This window comes from Callorhinus ursinus, unplaced genomic scaffold, assembly GCF_003265705.2.
Source record: "Callorhinus ursinus isolate GAN/ISIS: 27379988/994484 unplaced genomic scaffold, GSC_fseal_2.0 scaffold4, whole genome shotgun sequence".
NCBI lineage: Eukaryota > Metazoa > Chordata > Mammalia > Carnivora > Otariidae > Callorhinus > Callorhinus ursinus.
In genome coordinates, this window is record NW_027397066.1 from 57539275 (window position 1) to 57565225 (window position 25951).

At 40.6% G+C, this 25951-nt stretch overlaps 1 protein-coding gene across 4 annotated transcripts in view; it reads right to left on the reverse strand.

Moving 5' to 3' along the window:
* Nucleotides 1–517: 517 nt before the first annotated feature.
* ADAMTS3 (ADAM metallopeptidase with thrombospondin type 1 motif 3) overlaps nt 518–25951 on the reverse strand; it is a 257797-nt gene continuing 232363 nt past the window's right edge. For 3 of the 4 annotated variants that reach the window (XM_073891779.1, XM_025887595.2, XM_073891780.1), the window contains exons 16-22: nt 24570–24650; nt 22700–22863; nt 17806–17971; nt 14939–15071; nt 11182–11389; nt 9217–9334; nt 518–3413 (exon numbers count right to left, since the gene is read on the reverse strand). In XM_073891779.1, the coding sequence (XP_073747880.1) occupies nt 2857–3413; nt 9217–9334; nt 11182–11389; nt 14939–15071; nt 17806–17971; nt 22700–22863; nt 24570–24650 (1427 nt within the window). In that variant the 3' untranslated portion in view covers nt 518–2856. The remainder of the gene's footprint in view (nt 3414–9216; nt 9335–11181; nt 11390–14938; nt 15072–17805; nt 17972–22699; nt 22864–24569; nt 24651–25951) is intronic. The other variant, XM_073891781.1, reaches the window with a different exon arrangement.

The following is a 25951-nucleotide window of genomic DNA, read 5'->3' on the forward strand; positions in this document are numbered from 1 at the left end:
TAGGTGTCAAGCCCCGTGCTAACAACTTTACTTTCTCGCTTCTCATGGCAATCATGCAATGATGTTTTGACAGTTCTGCCTCCCATTTTACAGGTGAGGAAGCTGACTATAGTCTGGTCACCCAGGATCATTCAGGTGTAAGGGTACAGGCGCAGTTCCAACCTGAGCTGGTCTGCTTTTGCCCTTTAGGCTGGTAACCGTGACAATACAGTACGTCCCTGTGACATAAGGAAAGCCGCCACCCCACCGCCCACCACCTCCTTGATGCCCTGCTTCTGCCCATGCTCCCAACTCCGGTGTCACGTGTTCCCAGCAGTCCTCAGGTCGTCAGGGTTCTAAAGCTGCTGGGCAGCTTTTCTTTAAAAACCACTCTGAGATTGCAAATTTGAAAGACAGAAGTCCCCACCCCCCTCTTCCTCCTCGTACATCCTAGCATTATTGCCCTTTCCTCTCTGCATCTTCATAGTTCTGGGGGATGGATTTAAGCAAAAAGCCACCACTCATAGTCTCCCTTTCTTTTAATTAAAAAAAATATTGTGATACACCTTGGTGTGAGGATAGGAGACACCGTTGCTTTCTTTGAGCCTCTTTGGACAAAGTCCAAGTAGCTAATGAATTTGACACTATTTCAACTTCGTAGGAGGAAAGAAAAGTTTTCATTGCTCAGCGATGAATGTGATGATAAGATCTAGATCGAGCCGGGTCTAGATTTTGTTAACGTTTTTATTGCTACGTGCTCTCAATACAACAAACGGCATCAGTAGTGTACACCTGGATAAAAAGGAATTTTTAGCCTAGTAGAAAAGGAAGCTCAAAGATCAGAAGTATAACAAATAGATACATCTTTCTGGGAGGTGTATGTGTGTGATCATCTTTCTCTGCGTTCTCCTGTGGACCAGATGCATACATATGCAAGCAAACTAGAGAGAATTTCGTTCTGGGAAAACTTTGAGGGGGTGGAAATGACTTCTACTTGAGGCTCAGAGATTGTTTGATGATCTGGAATTCACCTAATTCATTGAAACTTTAAAAAGTCTTGCACGAAGTAGCAGCGATTCTTTAGAGGTATAGAGGCAACAGGTGAAGCTGTGAGGCAAAAGTCCTTGCACATTCTGTGCTTACAGAGGTTAACATCTCTAGAGTTCATTTGCATTATATAGTTTTAGACAGTTCAGGAACTGACCTCAAGAACATTATGCTCACAACAACACTTCCTTTTTTTCTTTTCAGTATTGATCTCTTTCAGATCCTTTAAAAAAATGTTTCTAATTCACTATTTCATTAAACAGCTATCTGGGCCTCTACTATTTTGTTTCAACGAAAGGGAACAAGTCATTAACTTTGTATCAACTACTTTAAAAATGCAAAAAGTCTGCGTGACATCAAATTTGTCGAATTTTAGCTCTTTGCTTTGGCTGTTGTTGTTCGCTGACCTTTCTCCTCCACGCACAAAATGCGCATCTCTAATTATGTCTCTCTAGTTTACCGAAATATGCCATTGATATTAGCGTAAATATTTAGTACATAAAAATACTATCAAGAAAAAAAATCAACTTTTAATAAATATCTTCAGTTCTGAATTCTATATACAAGTACTTTACATCTACTCCCTGGAGAGAGCATTTCTGGCTTCACTGTGAGCAAGGTGACCACTGACATAAATTACTAGCACATGATTGCAGTCAGATGCATTGTGGTTGTGAACATTTGAATATGGACCATGCAGAAAATAAATATTGCGACCACTGACAAATCCTATCTTGAATTTTCCTCCAAAGCCCCAAAGCCCTATTATACTCGGGTGTCAATTCTAGTTCGATGATGCTTTTCTCAGCTACCAACATACAAACAAATTATCTCAAAACATTTTTCTTTTGTTATTATTACAGTACATTGAGTATAGCCGTTTGTATATGTCAACAAAGGGAAAAGACAAATCAACACAAGAACCCAGGACACTTCGGAGGTGCTTACTGAGGTCCTGGTAAGAGGGTTTTAATTTCGTCTTGCACAGGCTAACTTACTAGTCTCTGTCCCTGTGAGCCCTAGTCGACTGACACATCAATCCTACTTTTTATTTAAAAAGTGGAAGGTAATAGGGAAGCTGGAATCTGTATATCCGCAGCATTTGTGACTTTTCTTTTTCTGTAATTTAGGTATCACACTGTTGATTAGACAAAACCACACAACAAAACCCTTTGTCAGTAGCTACAATTCTAACTTCTTATTCATAAAATTCTGCTTCGAAAATCAACCCATAGAACGTCAAATAAGGCAATACTCAACAACAGGCACCTAGAACATCCAGAAATGTAATATAGTAAACAATCATTTGAGAACACATCTCTTAAAATAATACTGATTTCTGCAATATACAGTATTTACACAACAGCTGCAAATTCGCTCATACAATACTTCTAATATAGATAAATAGGAATACAAGTCTAAGAATTTTTTGCTCCATTTCCAAAATATTTTGTTAAAGTGTAAACTGTTGGCACCTCTTTTTTTTTATTTTTAGTGTAACTTAAAAAAAAAAAAAATCAGCCGAGATACATAATTGGTTCCAGTCCCTCTGCGGCATGAGAGAGTGACCAACACACTTAGCAACTTACTTTCCTTCTATTAATCATCTTTGGTGCTTTCTTCCAATGACTTCTGGTCAATGAGTCAATGTGGAACAAAAGGAGGATGAAAGCAACGAGAAAGTGAACCAGCACTTTTTGCTCTTCACTCACAGACAAAATGAGTTGACAATTTACGGAGATATACACTTTCAACAAGCTGTATGCACCACGGGGAGAGGGGGCCTGTCCAGGGTTCTCCTCTGATTTCGAGCCTTGGAGGTTCGCGTTCTCATCTTTCCAAAGCGGATGATCTGACCGGATGGCTCTTGTCAGCAATTTTGTCACCTTTCTTTGAGGTTCTTGCCTGAGAAGCAGCACCCGTGGAATCACTCACTGCGAGGAGGCGGGCAGTAGGCACTTCTGAGGAGGAGTTGAGGGCGCCACTCCTGGTGGCCGGGGACACCAGTCTCAGAGTCCTACTTGCTGCTTGCTGAGCTCTCCTCTGGGGGAAATTAGCACCATCAGGTTTACTGTGTGGCCTGGAAGCAGTGAAGGCATTTGGACCTCCCACTGAAGATAGCCTACTCAGAGATTTCTTCTCTGCAGGGGGCTCCGGATGGTAAGGAACCAAAGATGTAGGCATCACTAGAGCTCCAGGGAGGTCGCTAGGGTTAAAGACAGCATCACCATGAGTTTCTGCAGCTTCTGGAAGGTATGGGGGTGGCAGGGTGCTACTGCGCTTACTGCATGACTCACAACATAACTTGTTATAACCTGGTATGGAGCAGTATCGCGTCAGCACCTCCATTTGACAGAATATGGACTTGTCTCCCAAACACGGCTCATCTGCAAAGGTTCAAAGACAACACACACATCGAAACAGAAAACAAAAGGAAGAAATGAAAACTGTTTCAGAATATAAAAAATTTCAAGTAAAATCTGACATTAATTGGTAGTTGCCCAAATGAGCCTTTGCATTAAAAATACGAAGCTTCGTGGTGACAATGTAAACCTGGTGCATCCACTGTGGACAACAGTACAGATACTCTTCAAAAAAAATTTAAAAATATAACTACCATATGATCCAGTAAGTCCCAAAAGCATGTATCGGAAGAAAAGGAAAACACTAATTCCAAAAGATATATGCACCCCCATATTGACTGCAGCATTGTTTACAATAGCCAAGATATGGAAAAAACTTAACTATCAATGGATGGATGAATGGATAAAGAAATTGTGGTGTATGTATACAGTGGAATATTATTCAGACATAAAAAAGAATGAAAGCTTGCCATTTACAACATGGATGGACCTTGAGGACATTATGTTAAATGAAATAAGTCAGACCAAGATGGACAAATACTGCATGGTCTCACTTGTATCTGGAATCTAAAAACAAAAGCTCCTTGATGCAGTGATTGGTGTTTGCCAGTGGCGGGGGTTGGAGTGGGTGAAATGGGTGAAGGGGGTCAAAAGGTAGAAATTTCCAGTTATAAAATACATGTCATGGGCGTGTAATGTACACATGGTGACTACAGTTCATAATACTGTATGGCATATTTAAAAACTGCTAAGAGAATAGGTCTTAACAGTTCTCATGGTAAGAAAAAATAATTTTATAACTATATATAGTGATAGACATTAGCTAGACTTATGGTTGTGATCACTTTATAATATATAAAAATATCAAATCATTATATTATACACCTGAAACTAATATGCTATATGTCAATTATACCTCAATAAACAAATATGAACATTTAGATAAATTCACTAAAATAAGTAGTTTTTTTCTGTGCAAAGCACTTGGGTTGACCACCATTTTCATATCTCCATCAAGTCTGCAGACTGAAGGTACTTCTCTCTTCCTAGGAGGAACCTATATCTGATTTTATTTTTATTTATTTATTTTTAAAGATTTTATTTATTTCTTTGACAGAGAGAGTGAGAGAGCACAAGCAGGGGGAGTAGTAGAAGGAGAGGGAGAAGCAGGTTTCCCCCTGACCAAGGAGCCCGATGCGGGGATTGATCCCAGGACCCCGGGATCATGACCTGAGCCAAAAGCAGACGCTTAACCATCTGAGCCATCCAGGAGCCCCTATATCTGACTTTAGAATGAGGAAATAGGATTCATTTTGCCACAGATATTTTTTAGGATATAAAGGGACTTTTTTTTTTAAACTTTATGCTATTTCTGGCTTTCTAATAGATTAGCTTCTACATTAAATTTAAATTTAAAATCAAAATAAATCCTGGGGTGCCTGGGCTCAGTTGGTTAAGCGTCTGACTCATGATTTCGGCTCAGGTCACGATCTCAGGGTTTTGAGCCCAAGCCCCGCATCAGGTTCTCTGCTCATCAGGGGAATCTGCCTGGGATTCTCTCTCTCCCTCTCCCTCTGCCCCTGGCCCCTGCTCTCTCTCTCTCTCTCTCTCTCTCTCATAAACCTTTAAAAAAAACATAATAAACAGGGGCGTCTGGGTGGCTCAGTTGGTTAAGCGTCTGACTCTTGATTTCAGCTCAGGTCAGGATCTCAGGGTCCTGGGATTGAGCCCAGCGTCAGGCTCAGTGCTTAGCAGGCACCCGCTTGAGATTCTCTCTGCCTTTGCCCCTCCCCCTTGCTTGCTCGCTCTCTCTCCAAAATAAGGTCTTTTAAAAAATAATAATAAATAAATAAATAAATAAATAAATAAATTCTAAGGCCCTATTGGAACAAATTAAATCTTAAAAACATATTACCAAAAGAAAAACCAAGGTAACATCCAGAGTCAATGCAATAGTTTCATTTTTACTATCAAATATTCTCAGACTATTATTTAAAAGCATAAATTTGGGTAAAGTGTGCCAACTTTCTTTTGAATCATTCATAGTTTTTAAATTTAATTTCACTGAATTGATAACACTTTACATTTAAAGAGTACTAAAGTAACACTCAAAACATTTGATACGTGTGTGTACACTCTTTTTATTATTTTTAAATTTTTTTTGAGTACAGGTTATAAGAATTAGATTTCAAAAAATCCAAATGTTGAACTCATGGACACATTAGTTTGTACTTATTTTCATCCATTTTAGGGCACATCCTATGCAGAGCCCACCAACATCGTGCAACAACTATGTCTGATTTGTAAACACAAAGAATTGTAAATGGTGGCACTTATGTACTATAATCACTTAAAATTACAATGTATTATTGGGGAATGCTGCTCTATTGCTAGGTAAGGAACCTGTATATAAATGGTTAGAGAAATTAAAGAATCTTTTTTTTCTAAAGTTTGAAAAAAAAAAAGGTCAGTTGGCAAGACCGAGAGAGCTAAAATTACCACCTATATCTGTTACCAATTACAAATTATAAAATTAATTATAAAACTACCCATTAGAGTTATAATACCATGTCCCGTTCCAAATTTTGGAATGACCTGTGTTTGCCTGGCATTTATAGATCTACTAGATAGTATGACATGTCTGAATATTTCATATTAGCTAAGGTAATCATCTAATTATGTTGTGAATGCCTGCACATCACATTAATTGGAGTCCCCTCAAATATCCCTATTATTTCTGAATTACTTTTTCCATGCGTATTATCTTAAAAAAAGAATATTGATTTCTTCTTCCTGTATGTTTAAGGCTCTAGGCCCTGTGATGAGAGGACTTTATTTGACCCTGTACTCCCTTTTCCCTCTGACCCGTCACCCCCTCACCCCCTTTCCATGGCCCAGCTCAAAGCATAACCTAGTCTCTCTGTGTTAGAGGAGTTCATGTACGAGGCTCGCCTCTGTGTGAGCACCTCAGCACTGCAAGGACTGGCTCAAAACATGATCTAGTTAGGGCCATTCTGTATAGACGAGGAAAAGGATGAGATATTCTGAGAAAAAAGAAAAAAGAGATAAGAGCAAAGGGATACATTCACTTTATGGTAATTTGTCTCAGGATAGATGGGCAGAGCTTAACAGCGACAATGAAATTGTACAATCAAAATGGGGCTTAGGGAAAGGACTCACATGACAAACCCAGTCAGTAAATTAAGGAAGCTTTTCAGCCTTCTAGTTCCATGCCCAGATCATTATACGAGGTTCAGGAAAAGGGTATTACACATAGTCTCAAAAAGTCATTTGATTTTAATTGCAGTGTGAGACTGATGGGAATTATTAGTTGAAATGTGTGATAGAAATGTATGGTCTGGGGCGCCTGGGTGGCTCAGCCGTTGAGCGTCTGCCTTCAGCTCAGGCCATGATGCCAGGGTCCTGGGATCGAGCCCCGCATCGGGCTCCCTGCTCTGTGGGAAGCCTGCTTCTCCCTCTCCCACTCCCCCTGCTGTGTTCCCTCTCTCGCTGTGTCTCTCTCTGTCAAATAAATAAATAAAATCTTCAAAAAAAAAAAAAAAGAAATGTATGGCCTTTTAGACCTCATAGAATTGGCTGTCGGACCTGGATGTCAGAGCAATACAGCCCCTAAAACATTGTGGAATCCCTGCGTAGTTATGCCATGCCATCTGTACCTCTATTCTACAATCAGACAGAGTCTCGTTTAGCCAGAGGAAGAGGATCAAGCGATTCTTGCTGACAACTGGGCATATTTGCAGAAATGCATCGCTCTACCAACTATTAAGAACAGTCAAGTGTACTCACAAAGTTTTTAGCCTCTTGGCAGTAATACAGAAGAGTAAAATATTATGGCAACAGTAAACTTTACAGCTTCTAACCGGGTAAAGTTTGTTCTGTTGGCTTTGTCTTGTGTTTTAAATTTTCAACTATATTTTCCAGAGAAAAATGATTAACTATCTAAGTCCTTTGTCTCCCCCTCATGGCCATACTTGTTCTTGCTACCACACATTTCAAATGAGAATTTATAATGCAATAGTTTATAAGGTTTACAACTTGACCTGAAATTTCCTCAAAAAAAAAAAAAAAAGACATTTGATTAAACAGTGCCTTGACAATTTTCTTGAAAAAAGAAAGTACCACGCAGCAGATGTCAATATTTAGTTAATGGCTTCCTAGGCTGTAGGCCATAAAAAGGCAACTTCTTTAGTTCCAAGTCTCACTAGTGTGACAGCAACATCCAGTTGTCATTAGCTACAGACTCAGGGAAGCGGCGTTTAAGGGGAAGCTTGTGATGGCAGAAGTGGGGTGGGTGAGGAAACAGGAGAAGGGGGAGATGGTGTGAGGTGGGGAAGAGAGAGAGAGCAGACAGCAGACGGCACAGTGCGGGGGACAAGAAGGAAGAGCCGGACACAGTCTGAGAGCAGAGACGTGGGGGCTAGGAGGAAGAAAGAAGGTGAGGAAGACAAGGGATGGAGAGGAGAGAGACGGGAGTGAGGGAGGCGAAGAGACAGATACAGACAGAGTGGGCGAGAAAGGCAGAGGGACGAGGAGGGGGAGAGAGGGCAGGAGGACCCCGAGAAAGGGCCAGGTGGGCGTGAAGGAGAGACACAGGCAGACACAGGAGGTGGGCAGAGCTGCGGAGATGTCAGGGAGAGACAGAGGTCAATAAGGAAAAAGGAGACAGGAAGAGACGAGGAGAGAGACAAGAGGAGACGAAAAGAAGGAGAAAAACAGGCGATGAGGGTGGGGGGAGAGGGAGAGTGTGGAAGAGGGAGGCGAGGTCAGAAAGCATGTGTGACAGACGCAGAGAAAAGTGAGCAACCGCAGGAGGCAGACGACAGCAAAGTCGGAGACAGGCAGCCAGGCTGGACCAGCACAGAGAACGAGACAGAGGACAGCAAATGGAGATACAAAATGAGGCAGAGGACAGAGATGCATGTAGACAGAGGGAGCACAGAAAAGGAGGAAGAGGGACAGAGTGACAGAAATGGCTGCCATCCCATACATATTTCCTGTCACAACAGCAAACTGATATATAGTTTAAAATACGCTCTGCGCTTGTGAAATAGCGAGGAGGAAGGTTAGGCAAACGTTTGCAGGCGTGCAAGTGTCTATTCCCAAACTGCCTTGCTGAAGGGCGTGTATATGGATGGAGAGGTAATAGAAATGGCTTTGGTTTTTGTTGTTGTTGTTTTTTTGTTTGTACTTATAAAGATTTATTTATTTACTTGACAGAGAGAGACACGGCAGCAAGAGAGGGAGCACAAGCAGGGGGAGTGGGAGAGGGAGAAGCAGGCTTCCTGCTGAGCAGGGAGCCCAATGCGGGACTCAATCCCAGGACCCTGGGATCATGACCTGAGCCGAAAGCAGACGCTTAACGACTGAGCCAACCCAGGCGCCCCACAGAAATGGCTTTGTGAATGGCACTGATCATCCACATGTCTAAACTGGATAATTACAGAAAAAATATTTCAAAACTTTCTGCAATATTATGCCTTTTACAATGATGCTAAATTACAAAGGCACAGAGAGAAAATAAGTAGCTTCCACCTGAAAAACAAATCGACAGCAGATTCACAGACGCGACGTGCCCTCACCCTGACAGGAACCAGGGATGCCACGGGGGTTATGCTACCTCACTGGCATGGGACACTGCCTCAAACACTGATATGAAAGAAGAGGATTAGGCTCATGTGTCAGGAGTGTGCTCCTTAGGTTATTTTTGGATAAGCAAACAGAAATTCCAGAGTTTATCCTGAAATTCTGCTTTTTGAGGCTTCAAAACTATTGTCAGAACAGTGAAACCAATCGGCGTCACACCTACCATTACAGGGAGGCAGCTGACACGCTCTGACGGCCTCGGGCTTCTCCCCTGCACAGTGGTCTCCCGCCCTGCAGAGGACCTGCCTCACCTCCGTTCCTTCCCCGCAGGTTACCGAACACTAGAGAAACAAAGGCTATGGTTATAGAGGTTTATTCCACCAAAGACCACCTTTCTCCCTGTGGATGCACATGCGCACGGTATTTCAGGAATATATTATTCAGGAATATATTATTCCCCTGCCTAGACACACACGCACACACACACACACACACACACACACACACACACACACACGCTTGCACAGCTCTGTAGTTCCTTCTCCATTTTGTTTGGAGACAGACAATCATAGGTTTAGAACCTGACTGCAAGACTGACCAGCCTGCCCTGGGCACAGGGCAGCTTCTCTGAAAGCTGGGAAGGTTAACACTTGCCTCAGGACTGTTGGACTAAATGAAGGCAAACGACAGTCTGTAAAGCATTTGTGCCCCACAGGCAGTAAGCAAGTGACAGGCAAGAGGCCATTATTGTAATGTTAATACTTGCAAAAGTTCTCCCAAAACAGTAGTGGCCCCTCTTTTCAGGGAGAGATCCTGTTACTCACCTTCCCGTTCTTTCACCTTCCTTACTGATGGTAGAACTTACTGGCAGGCTACCTCGGTTAACTCAACCTCTTTGGAACTATGATTATTTTATTCCCATCAATTAATTTCTTTAATGAAGGGGCTAACTGCTCTAAAATTAAGCCCAGGACCATCTAAGCCATTGTTCCAGGTAGGAGCTAGAGAGGAGGGGCCTTTGTTCCAGGACCCTGAGGAGAAGGAGATGGGAGTTATCTTTCTGGTCCCATGCAGGTGACCTTCACTCGCCTGTTCCTTCCTTCCTGGGCCTGCTTTCCACTTCCTCCTTCATTCTCTGCTTTGTGATGTCCTTTCCTCCTATAAACTTTTCTCCTTTTGAATTTTTAGAAATACCAAAGGTGTGGGATTAATTCAGGCCACACGATACTGAGTCAGCAAACAAACATCAACTGGGCAGGTCCTGGCTGTGTAGTGGGGAAGCAACACAGAGTCTTCGAGAAATGTGTGGACCAGCTGCAGCACCGACTCCAAGACAGAAGTTACAGTATTCTGTCTTGAATGGCATACTAGAGGTAGGCCTCTTTGTTTTTGGAATGTAGAGGGAGGACTGTGGGAAAGGCAGCCCTGGCAGGTGGTATTTTGGACCCTGGAGATGAGCCCTAGTGGAGGAGGAGGAGGTGGTGAGTCAGGAGGTGGGGGTAGGGCCATCAGCGAAAAGGTGGGGAGACTCCATTGAGCATGGTCTTTTTGGAATAGCAAGGAGGTTCTCAAACTGGAACACAGAGTTGGAATAAAGAACAACAGAGCAAGAAGAGTTAGCGTGGGACTTGTTGTGGTGAACATTTTGCAATATATACCAATACTGAATCATTACCGTGTACACCTGAAACTGATATATAGTGTTATGTCAGTTAGACCTGAAGAAATAAAAGGAGGAGGAGTGGGGGTGGGGGTTGGAGGAGGCCGAGGGGGAGGAGAAGGAGAAGAGTTACCATGGTGCCAAACGGGGCAGGGCCCTGCATGCACTGTCAGGCGTTTGGAATTCATCCCGTAGGAATGGTGTGAAGTCAACGAAGACAGGAAACAGGAGACCAGTCAACTTTAGACGTGCCTCTATGTCACAACACACCCAAAGGTGGTTTGCCCCTACCAACTCATCCTAAATGCGAGCACTGTTCTAAAACCCTGTTTCCTGGCACCTCCAGGTGCTTGACGATGACACAATCTGCGGCCGCATCTCAACTCACACAACGCCTACCTGATACGTGAGCCAAATTAAAATACGCCACGCAGGCTTCCGCGCGTGCACACACACAGTCAGTCTCTCAGTCTCTCTCTCTCTCTCTCTCTCTCTCTCTCTCTCTCTCTCGGGCGCGCGCGCACCCACCTCGTTCCAGGGCCCTGTTTTCCAGTGGGAGGGGCAGGGCACGCGGTTGCAGGGCCTCCGGTTGTCTGGCCGGTCGGCAGAGCAGTACTTGCTGTGCACCGAGCGGTTGGTGCCGTCGTGGAGCGGCTGCAGGCAGCGCACGGTGCGGAGCTGGTAGCCGGAACTCCCACAGGTTCTGGTGCAGTGCTCCCACTCCTCGGCGACCCAGCTGCAGCGCGGGGGGGGGGGGGGGGGGGGAGGGGGGCGGCCCAGTTGGAGCGGCTGCCCCGCCCCCCCCCCTACCCTGAGCCATGGGTGACGGGCAGCCCCGGGGCGGGGGGCACGCTCCGGCTCAGGAAGCAGTTTCAGAAAGAGGGACGCATCCACCAAGTCCAAAGTCTGAGCATTTTCTAACAGCAATAGGCCCGGCACTTCTGTGTTTAATGCCTGGGTATTTTTCTGTCTCCCTGTGATCTGGCATAACCTCTTTCTCTAAAGGAGGATCCACCGACAGAGGGTTTCTGAAACTCATCTGAAGGTTGCTGGGTTAGGTGCGGGCAGCATGGCAGTTTTTCAGAAACACACCAGCGGGCTCTCAGCCACACTGCCTCAAGGTGTTAATCATCTGAAAGGAAATTTAGAAAGACAATCCATCTGATACTTGCTGAGACAAACTGCTTTGGCGGCTGCTGCTTTTCCATGAAATCCTGAGTTTCCTCACGATTTAAGAATCTGAGATGACAGTTTCATTTCTACAATTGCCCCCGAGAAGGCTGCCTGATGTACCTATCCTGTTTGGAAAATTCAGTTCTTCATAGCGGCCCTTATGAGGCCCGACAAAAAGGTAAAGGTAGTGTGCATCTGGGGCTTGAATGCACCTGATAGAAAGATTTCTAAAAAGATATTTTCAAAAAAGATTTCCCATGAGACATTCCCCAATTCTGGGGCGACGTCAATGGCCCCAGCACTCTCCACATCGGCTGTGGCTGCATTATCAGGGACAGGTCTCCATGACATGTGGCTACGTGTGGTCCCAAGGGGCCGTTCCCAGTGATTCCATCTGGTTCCTCAATCTGTCAGAATGTACTTGAGGCATACTCTTTATCCTTTCCAGAGTTACTTTCCCTCTGCCTTTTTTTTTTTCTTTTCACATATAAGGGGCATCAAAATATAACCGTGCTAAAACCTTGGCAGTCTTTGCTATCCCCAGCTTAGGATGGCTTTGACGAGTGTCAAACTGGCAGTAGAATGTTTGTGGCAACTAAGCAATTGTAAAGCCCTCAATAGCAACTCTCATTTGAAGACAGATATTATATGAGAAGTATACATTTCGTAGTCATAGATACTCCTGGTTAAGTTTAGTTCCTCCTGGAATTCCTAGAATGACAACAAAGGAGAAAAATGGCATAAATCCACAAAGGTAAAAAAAAAAAAAATTGGATAGAATGCCCCAAAAGATAAGCAGTGGGACATATGGCTACCAGCTCAGCAGACCTAAGAGGGATGAAGTTTAACTCAGCCGTAGAAGCTGGCAAGCAGACTGACTTGGTGGCAGAACTCCAGGAACGTGCTGGATTGTGGCCGCAGGTGGAAAGTGTGCACTGCGAAACTGGGTGAAGGCAGGGCTGAAAACAGGGGACTGAGGAAAAGTCTGCATGCAAACACGTCCACCTCCTGATCCTTACCCCCACCTGTGGATTGCCCCTCCTCTAACCCAGCAGAAGGTCTGACGTTTATCCTTGGTGGAAGATGAACGAGACCTTTAGCTTGTGGACAACAGACATAGTCAAAAGACAATAGAGAAAGAGACCAGAGTGAAAACAGGGGCTAGGTAAGAATCCACAACTGGAATGGTGCAATGACTTCCAGAACAGCTATCAAATAGGCTTACGCTCCCTAGGCAGACGATTGATGCTGCTCTTTGGCATTGGATCATTTCCTTAAAAAGCCCTAAATATACACTGAGGGTCTTCAATGAAAGAGTCCAGCCAGCTTGTCCTACAGTGAAGCCCACCAGCAAGCAAGTCTTGACCATAAAGCAAACTTCCAAGCAGCCTTTTAATACTGTATTCTGACGTGCATGAAGAGCCAGCAATCAGCGGACCCAGAAAAGCCTCTAACACAAATCATGGAGGGGGAAAAAAGAAACAGAGGAAAAGAACTCAAAAGAAATAATGCATGGAAAAGAAAATCTTTAATATAAAACAGATAAAAGAATATTTACATCTGTGAAATAAGCATCCAATGCCTTAAAAAAGGAACACGTGAGGAACAAAACAGAGTGCTTAGATATTAAAGTGCTCTTGGATAGTAACACAATAGTAAAAATGAAAAATTCAGCAAGTAGAACCATAAACAATAGATGAGAAAAGAAAAGAGAATCAGATCTGTTTAAGAATCCTAACTACAAATATCTTAGAAAGAATATTGAAAAAATAGGGGAAAATTTTCAAAGAAAAAACACAGGAAAATGTCCCAGAGATGAAAGATACTGGTTTTGTGTTTTAAAAAGTCTTTGAGTACACAGCACAATGGATGAGAAAAGTAGAGCATCGACAGGCAGTTCTATCACTGTGAAATTTCAGGACATCGGGAACAAAGAGAAGATCCTACAAACTTTGAATGACAAACAAAAACAGAAAGCGTTGGGAACCAGAAGAGTAAATGACTTTGCAACAGCAACATGGGAATCTAGAAAACAATGGAACAATGGTTTCAAAATTCTGAAGGAAAATACATTACGGTTTGGAATTCTATGTGTATGTATCCCAACGATCAAGAGTGAGAGAAGAAAGACTTCCTATACACTTATACTTTAACCTCTTAGCTACTTTTCTTAGATGTAAGAGAATTTTTAAGATAAAAATTTTCACTTTGTATATACATTTTTCATGAAGCTACCGGACGACATGATTACCAGAACAAATGAATACAAGAAAAGGTAAGAAGACAAGAAATGCAGGAATTGGGAGATCCGATGCAAAGGAGAGGCAGTAGGATTATCTAGGAAGAGGTAAAAAGACACCCCAGGACGAACAGAAGTCCAGGGCAGAGCTGGAACACACAAAATTCTCTAAGAGATATCTCTCAGAAGTTGCACGTAACAGGATACTTGAGTGTTTAGTATTTATAGGAGATTGATACTCATGGAAGACAGTATGGGGATGAATTAGTGAAAAGTAGTAGAAAACAAAGCATAAAAATAAAAATATTCATTAATTCTCAAGAAAGGAAGTTTCACAAGGAAAGAAAGAGCAGCAAATGACTCACCTCTTGGGACAGACAGAAGTCATTAAGACAATATAAACTCTGAAGATTAATATCAGTAAAAGGTAGGTTATAACAATATTGGGAATACTGGGGAAGAGAGAAGTCTGGGCTCGGTGTATATTTGGGGACGGATTGTAAAAGAATGCTCAACCCTTCACTTTCCACATTGGAAATTCAATATACATAATATACATAATATCCAAAACCTCCCCCACCCCCCAAAACCAAGTAGATGATAAAACATTTTACTTAAGAGAGCTAGAAACAAGGAGTTACCCAATATCAAAAGAAGCATCATAGCTGGAACGTGGTTGTTTTTGAGAAGCAGGAGTATGGTAAAGGGCAGGGAAACACAGCTCTATAGAATTCCTGTGAAATGATCTGACTCTTTAAACCAGGTACGTTTATTAGCTTTGACTAAAAATAAAATTACAACTAAAAAGAACTGGAGACATTGAAATCCCTCTCACGTTGTGCTCAGGACATGATAGTTAAAATAAGTGCTTACAGTGGATGTGTACACTCTTGAATATTGCACATCCTTCTAATAGGTTTTGGCTTCTTGTTGACCTCGCAGAAGCTGCGGTGAACCATCTTATTATCACTTTTCCTACGGCATCCGTATTTAGTGTACTGGAAACCTAGGAAAGGATACACATTTCTTTGGGTTTACTCACTTATTCATCCTGTTACATATGTGGTCATTCAGTCATTCATTCAACAAATATTGACTGAGGAAGCACAGGAAGCCAGGCATTGCTGTAGATGCTGAAGGTCCAGAAGTCAATTAAATAAACAAAATCCTTAACTTTTCAGGGCCTACATTTAATAAAGTACAAATGATTAAATATAGTTGTGTTCATGTGCTAATGAACTAGACCCCCGAACACACAGTCTAGTGTGAGGGACAGATCTGAACAACCACTGTGACAGTACCAGGGACACAGGCTTTTAGAGGGTTATGTACATAATTTACTGTAGAGGGCACCAAAGGAGCACAGAGGGGAGGGTCTCAACTTAGCCGGAGGAGGGGCAGGGACTGCTCACAAGATCCGCACTTCTTGATCAGCATCTTCAAGTTCAAACAGTGTCGGGTAAAGGGAAGGAAGCAGAAGAATACTCCAAGCGAAGGAAAGGACATGTTAAAAACGGCAGGTCTGTTTGAAGGGCTGAAGTTTCCTGTGTGAGGGGGATAGGAGATAGGAAAGAATCTAATCCTAAAAGCCTCGAGTGCCAGACTAGCGTTTGGACTTTTTATCTTGGCGGTCACTGGGAGTTTTTGAAGGTCTCCCCATTCACCAACCCTGACATCTGTAAATAATTAATTAATTAAATTAAAAAAAAAATCCCAAACCTACAAAAATGTTGTAAGGAAAGCACAATGAACATTGTTATGCCTTGCGTCTAAATTAACCTTGTATTACGGGTCACTGTATTTGAGGTGCATACGTATATATTTTTACATATGTAATAGCTTAATTATAATATGCAATATATATAATATACATAAAATTTTGCCAAACCCTTTGAGAGTAAGTTGCTGGCATCCTGATCCTTCACTTGTAAATACTTAGGCATACTGCCCATAACAAGTACATCTCCTACATAATTCTTAAAACCAGAATATTTAACACAGATATAGTACTATTATCTAATATACAGACCAAATTCAAAATTTGCCAGTTGCCCCTATCATGTTCTTCATAGCAATGTTTTCCCAATCAAGGATTATGCAGTGCATTTAGCTGTCATGGAATTAAGCAGGAATAGTTTCTGAGCCTCTTTTTATCTTGGATATTTTTGAGATGTGCAAGCCATTTGTTTTGTAAAATGTCCCATAATTTAGGTTTATTTAATTGCCTCCTAGTGATTAGATTCAGGTCAAAAACACTTTTGACAAGAATACTACATAAATGATGTGGTGTCTGCAGGACAACACATTAGGAGGCTACAAGATTTAAATCAGACAAATACTGTAACTACTCATTTGGTCATTCATTCAGTCATTCATTCAAGATTACCCTGGAAATAAAGGAAGAGAAGAAAATCAAATTAGCTGACTAGTTAAAAGACTTTTGCAATAATCTTCCCTTCCAAAATCTTGAAGGAAACCTGGTGAGGAAGGAACAGATGTGGTAGATATTAAAAAGGTGTGTCTGACAAACCTTGTAACCAAGTAGATGCTGAGGGAGCAGCAAAAGAGAAGATTCAAATTAAACATGCATTTTGTAATGGATTAAGTGTCATTTTAAATAATTAAAAACATTTTATGTCCCCTTCACCTCAAAAAAAAAAGCCTCTTTAAAAATACATCCTTGGGGCAGCTGGGTGGCTCAGTCGGTTAAGCGTCTGCCTTCCACTCAGGTCATGCTCCCAGGGTCCTGGGATCGAGTCCTGCATCGGGCTCCCTGCTCAGCCTGCTTCTCCCTCTCTCTCTGGCTCGCCCCTGCTTGTGCTCTCTCTCTCTCTCTCTCTCTCGGTCAAATAAATAAAATGTTTAAAAAAATAAAAAATAAATAAATAAATAGTACATCCTTGAATTTAGAATTATAAAATAAATGGTTGACGCATGCATTCCCTACTCTGAATAATTTTTTTGTTCTTGGTTACTCAGCATCATGACTCAGCCCTTTGCCTTCTCCTGCCTGTTGGGGAAAATTCTCTCTAGACCAGCTCAGTTCTGGAGCGTTTATTGTTCAGAAGGAATGGATGCAGTGAAAAACTGAAAAACTCTGCAAACGACTTAATGGGATTTACTGGAGAAAGGGCAGAGAGGCAGCACAATGGAGTAAGAGCGTGTAGCCAGAAGCCAGACCACCTGGGTCTGTATCTTAGGGTCGGCAAACGACTTCTCCCTGTCCTTCAGTTTTCCAATCAGTACAACAGAGATAATCATAGTGCTGACCTCACAGAGCCATTTTGAGTATTCATGCACTAATATAGAGAACATTTAAAACATTTAAAACAGTACCTGCCACCTGGTACAACTAATAGCTCTTTTATTACTAACAGTGATAGAAAAGAAATGCACAGGTATGGAAAGCAAAAGTGGAAAAGAAGAAGAAAGGCCAGAACCACAGGACACTGCATTTGGGTGAGTTTGGGAAAAGTAAAGTCATTAAAAGTACCACCATATGAGTATGAGGGAAAAGGGCAAGAGGATTTTAAGAAGGTTTACCGTTGTTAGGAACAGACTCCCATCCATCCTTTGTAGATTTAGAGATTTCAGGAAAAACGCTTTGTACTTATGTTTTGGTTGTTATGTTTGGTATTTCTCAGATAATGGCCTCAATTAGAGGCAATCTTTAAGGGAAAAGCACCATAACTGGCCTTCTATGAATTACACTGAACGTACTAAATGGGTTCAATTGTTACCTCCACCACAGGGTTTGGAACACTGAGACCAGCTCTTCAAAGCCCACTCAAAAGTATCTAATTCTTCCTGGATGACATTGTTGCTGCTGATTGTAGGTGCAGAATCTTCATGAATGATGTACTTATATGTCAGGCTGGAGTGGGTATCGTTCTCCTGAGGGATAATCTAATGGATACATGAAATAGATAGGTAAGTCACCTGAAGGGGTTTTACATTTTCAATAAAAATTATAACTATTTCAAAACAGTTGTCCTATTAAAACTGGAAAACTTTCAAGCAGTTTCTAAAAATATGTTTCTCTATCAACTGAAGTATAAGGATGCTCTCTTTAAGAAAAAAAATGTAAACATATAAAACTTTGACCATAAAAAAATAGAGGTATAAGAGTTTATATAATAAAAATAATATATTTTCAATGAGACTCACTGTGGATTTCCTTAAGTTATATATCTCCTTACTGCATTTGAAAATTATTCTTTAAAATAGTTGTTTTGTCATAAAGACAAAGATAATAATCTTCTCTCCAGAAAATGTACACATTATGGAAAAATACAAAGAAAATGAAAATTGTCCATGATTCTACTAAACCAGAGAAAACCAAAGTCACTTCTAAAACAAAACTTTTAGAAATAGCTTTTGTTTGAGAAATTGAGCAATATTGAACCCACTAGGATGAAGGATTTGGTTATCTGGGTTCTTTTCTCTGTTTTTCCCTTAGTCTTTGTTTTTAAAACAACATTACAAACCAAGCATTGACCCTTACACTCTAGCCAGATGCCTACAGCTTCCACCCCAGACAGCTATTGCCATGCTCTTGGGCTCCCAGCCTGGGGTTCCAGCCCTTTAGAGAGGAAAAGAAAGGTCATGGTGATACAGCAGTGCTTGTCCACAACCCCACTGTCCTAGCTACAAATCTCCTCCTTATCTCTAGCTCACGTTGTTCCCTGCAGGTGCCCTGCTATCAGTGGACAGAGCCCTGAGGTAGGCTAGCATGGCGGTTAATGGCAGGGCTCTGAGGCCAGACCCCTGGGCCATCAGAAGACTGCAGTGTAATTATGGGAGTGAAACGGACCTTCTGAGCTCCAGCCATTCAAACTTAATAAAATTTTGATTAGTGTATATTTTTGCTATAAAGTTATATAACCTATGAAACAGAATGATAGAAATAAACGCACAGAAACATGAATAATGTTTGACATAGATGAAAAGATACCTTAATGGAAAAAAAGACCATTTCTTTTTCAACAAATGGTACCAGAACAAGTCATTGTGGTGGCTTTAAAAATGTGTCCACAAACCCTTCGATATTTTCCTTCTCAATGAGTAGGGCTTAATTCCTCTCCCCTTCACTGTGGGCTGGACTCAGTGACTTGCTTCCAGCAAACAGACAACAGCAGCATGGATGGGATGTTACTCCCAAGATTTGGTTTAAAAAGACAGTCTCTGTCTTGGCTGCACTCTGTAACTTGGATCACTCATTCCAGTGGAAGTTAGCTGTCATATGATAAGGATACTTAGGGAGTCTAAGGAGAAGCTCATGTAGTGAAGAATGCAGGCCCACCAGCCACCACATGGGAAAGCTTAGAGGCAATCTTCTAAGGCCTTCCAACAGCCCTGTGATTGAGCAGGGAAGCAGATGTCCCCGCTGGAGCCTTGGGGTGACTAGCCACAGCTACTGGCAACCTCATGAGATGCCCTGAGCCATAGCTAGTCATTGCAGCAGCTCCCAGTGGCCTGACCTACAGAGGCTATGAGATAATAAATGTCGCTTTGTGTTTAGCTAAGATGGTCAGGGTGATTTGTTATGCAGCAATAGGTAATATAGACATCCACATGCAAAAATAAGCACCTAAGACATTACACAAAATTTATATAAAAATCAACTCAAAATGTAAAATATAAAACTATAAAACTTCTAGCAAAAAATAAGAAAATGCTCTAACACTGGATTAGGCAGAAATACACACACACACACACACATACACACACACACACCCCCCCCAGAATCTTGATCCATAAAAGAACAAATAATTGATATATTAGACTTCAGGATACTTAAAATATTTTGCTCTGTGAAAGACACTATTAAGAGAACAAAAAGAAACTACAGAAGATTATTTGACAAATCATATTATTTCATAAAGGACATATCAAGTATATATAAAGAACTCTTAAAACTCAACAAAAAAGATAAAACAACCTGCTTTATGACTAACATAACAATAAAGTAAAATTTAAAAAAAAAACCTACTTTAACAATGGGCAAAAGATTTGGACAGACACTTTGCCAAATAATTTTCAAAGAAAGAAAAAACATCCTTGGGATTGAGTGGGGGATATTTGGTTTTAAATTAGGATAATATTTCTTATAATTTGATAAATTACATACAGAATCCAACAGTATTCTTCAAACCAGGTAGATGTCTTCTGCTTTCATCCATGAAGGAGTAATAGAGTTGCCTTGCTGATATTAAAAACAATAAAACTGGACAGAACAGATGAGGGAATTTTTTTGTGGGGGAGGGCAATGAATAATACAGCGAAGAAGAGTGATGCTGTGAGAAAGAGAAATGGGCCAGGTCCTGGCTTCCTGACAGGGTCAGGTTGTGGGCCCTGCACAGGGAGCACGCGCCTAAGCCAAGACAGCAGTCTCAAGGAGCTGAGGAGATGGAGAGTGGGGTTTGGAACTTGCAGGGAGGGCCCTAAAGAAGAAGGGGCTGCACAGAGGGATGACCCAGAAGCTGCATGCATCCTAGACGGAAGGCTGGTCTGTGCATGCCCAGGCCAAGACACCATGCTGTCTACCAGCGAATAGCTGCTGTGGGGCTGGGAGCAGGACAGAGACACCCAAGGTCCGGTGGTGCTAGGGAGATAGGAGTTCTTATCTAGCCAGAGGAAGAGGCCTCGCTAACACTTCAGGTATTCAGCTAAAGCATCAAAAAGGCCATGCTATAAGAATAAGGACAAACTTGAAACAGATCAGCCCTAACAAAGAATAAATCAGGCTTCACAGATCAGGAGGAAATGACAGCCAGAACAAAACCCCACAGCCTGTAAAGAAGGCAACCAAATGCCCTACAACTTACCAACTATATAATTGGTATACACTTAACTATAATTCCAGTATACACTTAAAAAATTGTAAGAAGCAGGAAAATGTGACTCATAATCCAGGAAAAAAAAAAAAGCAGCCCATAGAAACGGACAACATGAAGACACAGGACTTAAAGGAAACGTTAGACATAATGAGTGAAATATATGGAAATCTCAGCATAGGAATGGAAACGATATTTTTTTATTTAAAAAAAAAAAAGGACCAAATGGAAATTCTAGAAAAGAAAAGAACACCATCTGACATGAAAAATTTACTGGATGGGCTCAACAACAGATTGGAGACCACATAAGACACAGTCAGTGAACTTGAACACGGCTCAATAGCAATTATCCAATCTGAAGAGCAGAGAAAAAGGGATTACAAAAGGATGGACAAAGCCCAGAAGGCGTATGGAACAATTTCAACTGGGTTAGCATATGTGTAAATGAGTCCTAGGAGTGAAAGATGGGGGAAAAACACACTTGGCACACAATGGAAAATCAACATAAATTTGGTGTAAAACAACAACAACAACAAAAACCCATCAACTTAGATCACCAAGATGCTTGGTGAACCCCAAGCCAGACACAAAGAACCTCACAAACTAAGCATATCACAGTCAAATGGCTTGACAAACAATGAAACAAAACAAAAAGATGAAGAGAAAATCTTTAAAAAGCAGTCGGGGAAAGTGGATGCTTCACATGCAGAGCAGCAATATGAATGGGGCTGACTTCTCATCATGAATGATGGGTTGTAGAAGACAAACGTTATGAGTCAAAAGATAGTTCCTGTACGTTGGCCCCTACTTTGTTTGTTTCTTCACAGCAGGCTGAGAGCCTTTAGCTCAGAAGCCCGCTGGCACCAAACTCAAAGTTTTACATACCCAGTTCTTTTCAATCCAGCCCAAACAGGCATATTTTTAGCCTGTTAGAACCTGCTTGCTTAGCAAACCCCGATGAAACTGCACTGGCCATTTGCTAACTATAGAGGGGTCTGTGGCTGTAAGGATCCCAAGCTGCTGCTGCTCTCAGGAGCTCTCAGAGCAGACTCCCCACTGAGCTGCTGATTGACATCACAGCACCAAAAACACCCCCTCTCCAATCCCTTCTGTCCCAGGAGTTCCCTTCTGCCTCTCTCTGGTGGCCGACCTGCAAACCTGTTAAGGGGGCAATAAAGCCAGGGCGCACTGCTGGCACCCCGTGGTCACATCTACCTCCCTAATCGGCCCTCTAGTTCCTTCAACTCCCCTATAACAGTGTAAAAACATCTTTAAAGTGCTAACACACACACACACACACACACAGCACTAGCTACCAAAATGTTTATACCTGCTGAAGATATCTTCTAAGAATGAGGGTGAAATACAGATATTTTCAGATAATTGGAAGTTGAGAGAATTCTTTGCTAGCATGCACACCCACACCGCAAGAAATGCTAAAGGATGTTCTCTATATCAAAGGTAAATGATACTAGATGGAAAGTCAGATTTACAGGGAAGAGGGAAGAGCATCAGAAACGGTAACTATGTGGGTAAATATAAAAATCTATCTCATCTTTTGTCTCTAATAGATAATGGATTACTGGAAGTCAGGAATCATAATACTACGTTATTGGGTTTATAATGTACATATAATAAAATATATGACAAAGTTGCACAAAGAGTAGAGAGGGACAGATAAATGGAATTATAAAAAACAAGTAACTAACTATTCAATGTTCAAGGTAAAAGTGTTTTCAGATAAATTAATTATAAAATTATAGAACCAACTACATAGTAAGCCTGTAATACCACATACCAAAACAATAACAGGATCGTGTAAAGGTCCATCTGTGTGAAGAGTTTCAATGTCATCTTCAATGTTATAGTCCCATTCCACACCAAGATCTATGAAGGTCCGCGACTTGGCTTCCTCTCCTTTGCCATTTAAAATATAGTGGCCTGTAGCCTGGTTCTTAATAGCTAGAGGGAGAAAAATGGGTAACCAGCATACATTTTATTTGATCATATTACAGGTTTGATGACCCACAGCAAGTCTATCCCTTTCTATAAATGAAAGACTGTTTATTAGCATCAAAGCAATCAAAATGAGTGTTAGTTCTGATATGACTCCCATTCCCTTCATTTGGCCTTCAAAATCCTCAAGCAGCACTCCTAACTAGTCAAAAACAATAGCAAGATGGTTAAATAAGGGAGATAAAAATCGACAAATATTCCCATTTGAAAGGACTGTCAAAGAGGTTAACAGTTTCTAACCCATTCCTGTATATTTCCTCAGAAAGCTGGGCATATTTAGAAAATTATGGATACTTCTATAATCATTAACACAAATCATTTATGCTAGGATAGCACATAACATAATGTGCTATTGTGTTATCTCTTTCAAGTTAGTAAAAGTATTGATAGGTATCCAACATAGTTGAACTAATTTTTAGACCAACAAACAATTAGTTCTTATATCTGTGAAATTCCAAGGCCACGTCCCTACTTGATATGGCTAGAAAAAGCTGTTTATTGGTGATAGAGTTCTTAATGCATTATTGATCTACTATATATTATTTAAAAATGCTTTCTCTAATAGATAAAACATAACAAATTGGATTTCAAAGTTGGCAGGTATTTACCAGCATATAATCAGTTAGAAAATAAAATTTCATGTTATTACCATTCCTGAAAATGTGTAGATAACATGAGTAATTTTAGTTAAATACATTTATTCCTCTTGAGTTTTTTTAAACTATCTCATGTTTCCAAAGTTAATAATCTGAGTTCTAGGACAAAAAATAAGGAATATGAATTATTGGAAAAAGAACTATGGCTGACTGCTAGATCATTAAGGAATCTAGTAGTGAATTTAATTTAAATACTAAAAAAATTCTATGAAACACCATAAAACAATTCATTTTTTAAGTCACACATTTAAAAGAAAAGCAATTTGAGACAAATTTTCATGGGGTTGACAGATGATGTTTTCATTTCAGAGAACTTCCTCGTGCTTTAATAGGTCAGGGAATATGTGGAAGTCATGCTTACATTTGTACATACACTTTGAAAACAAACCCTTTAGGATGACATTTTTATGTGATCCTCTCATAAAGGAGGAAAAGAATTCTTAACAGCCATGCAAATGGATCTGCATGTGTCAGGCAGAAACTCGACACATCACAGATACTGGCTTTTCAGTAAAAGAACTTAAAATGCAATAAAAGTAAGGAGAGGCATATAGTATGGCATCAACCAAAATATCAGAACTAATTTGCCAACATAACTATGGCAAATTTTTTTTCTGATATTCTTCCTTAATTTAGTGCATTTTATTAACATATTTATTTTCCTCATCCCCTAATACAGAGCAAAAATGCATAATAAACTTGTTAAATAACTTTTCTTCATATAAATAATGAACCAACCCAGGTTTCACCAAAAATTAAAGCTCTATTTTTGAATATTTTTTATTTTAAAGAAAGAAGAGTGGGGAGAAATGACCAACAAAAACCACATAGTAATGATTTATATGGAATTCCGAATCTTGCGTATCTATGTATATATACACATATACATACAGATCCACATACGTCTACACACACATATACCTCTCTCTCTATATGATTTCTTTGACATTTCTCTAAGTGCATGCTAAAGCAAAGCCAGCAGACAGAAACACTTACCAAGAATATGAGGAGAAGCCTCGTCTTCTTGGATTAACACATGTCTAGCACCCGGGGGTATATCAAACATCTTAAGGTACCCTTTGCATGTGTAGTAAATATTGGAGAAAGCAAAGAAGAAAACAAAAGCAACAACCATGGTTAGCCGAGCATGAAATTCTTACTGCTTCTGCATGCAGAAGAGGGCATCCATAAACTCAAAGAAGCAGTTTCAGGAATGAACTTCAAAGCACTGGTCGTTTTTGTGACAATGGGCATGAGATTAGAGGAAACCCTTCTTTTTTTTTTTTTTTTTAAGGTATTAAGAGGGGGGAGTTGATCTTGTTTCTAACCTATCAGTCATTTATCTTGTATTGAACTGTGAATTGTGTCAACAACAATTCAGGCAAATTTCCTGTGTCCCTCTATGTGAGTTTAGGTTTTCTGTTGTTGTTGTCATTGCTGTTAAATTTATTTATTTATTTATTTATTTTTGAGTACAGCTGACACACACAATGTTACATTAGTTTCAGGTGCACAACATGGTACAACATAGTGATTTGTCAAGTTTATACATTACACTATTTTAGTTTTCTAAACCACCCTTTTGAAGTGGGGCCAGTTTTTAGCATACTTCGTTGGTGAACTTTTTGAGATATTTTATCTGTCTGTATATTATTTTAAAAGCTTAAGGGCAAGTATAGATAGCTAAACTTCTAATTAATGAAATATCTTCATATTGAAAGCCTGCTTTGTTCTAAAGAGATTTCAAAACAAGGATCAGTGAGTGGCTTTCATTTTTCTTGTGATCAGCCATTAATTTTAAAGCCTTGAACAAGTTTTATTATGGGAAAGTTTTAAAGTATATTTTTTAGATTTGACCAAACCATTTGGTTGGAAAATGCCGCAAGTTATGTCTTACTTACACTGCCTTAAAAATGTGCCCTAAACTCAATCTTCTAATCTAGAAATCATTAAATCAATATGTTTAATTGATTGCCTTGGGTTATAAAATCTTGTATCAATCCTATTACAGTCAATGTCATATGAAACAAATCTTAGTATTATCACATGTCCTAAAAATTATCTTAAGATCACTTAGAATTAAGATCCTAACTTTAAATCAACAATAGGACAAGTAGAAATCGAGGCGTTTTATCCAGGAAATATAAATTAATATAGGGAGGTGCTGCAACTGACACCTTACATATGAAACATTCAACTCACACACTACAGGATGAGTGTGACAGAAATTCAGTTATAAATACACAATTGCCAATGTTCTCAGAAAGAAGTATGTTTGTCATTTCCATACGGACAATAAATATCTACCTGTGGGTAGATTTACTCAACCTTTTCCCAATATTTATTACTGTCTTAACTCAATGGCATAGTCATTTTGG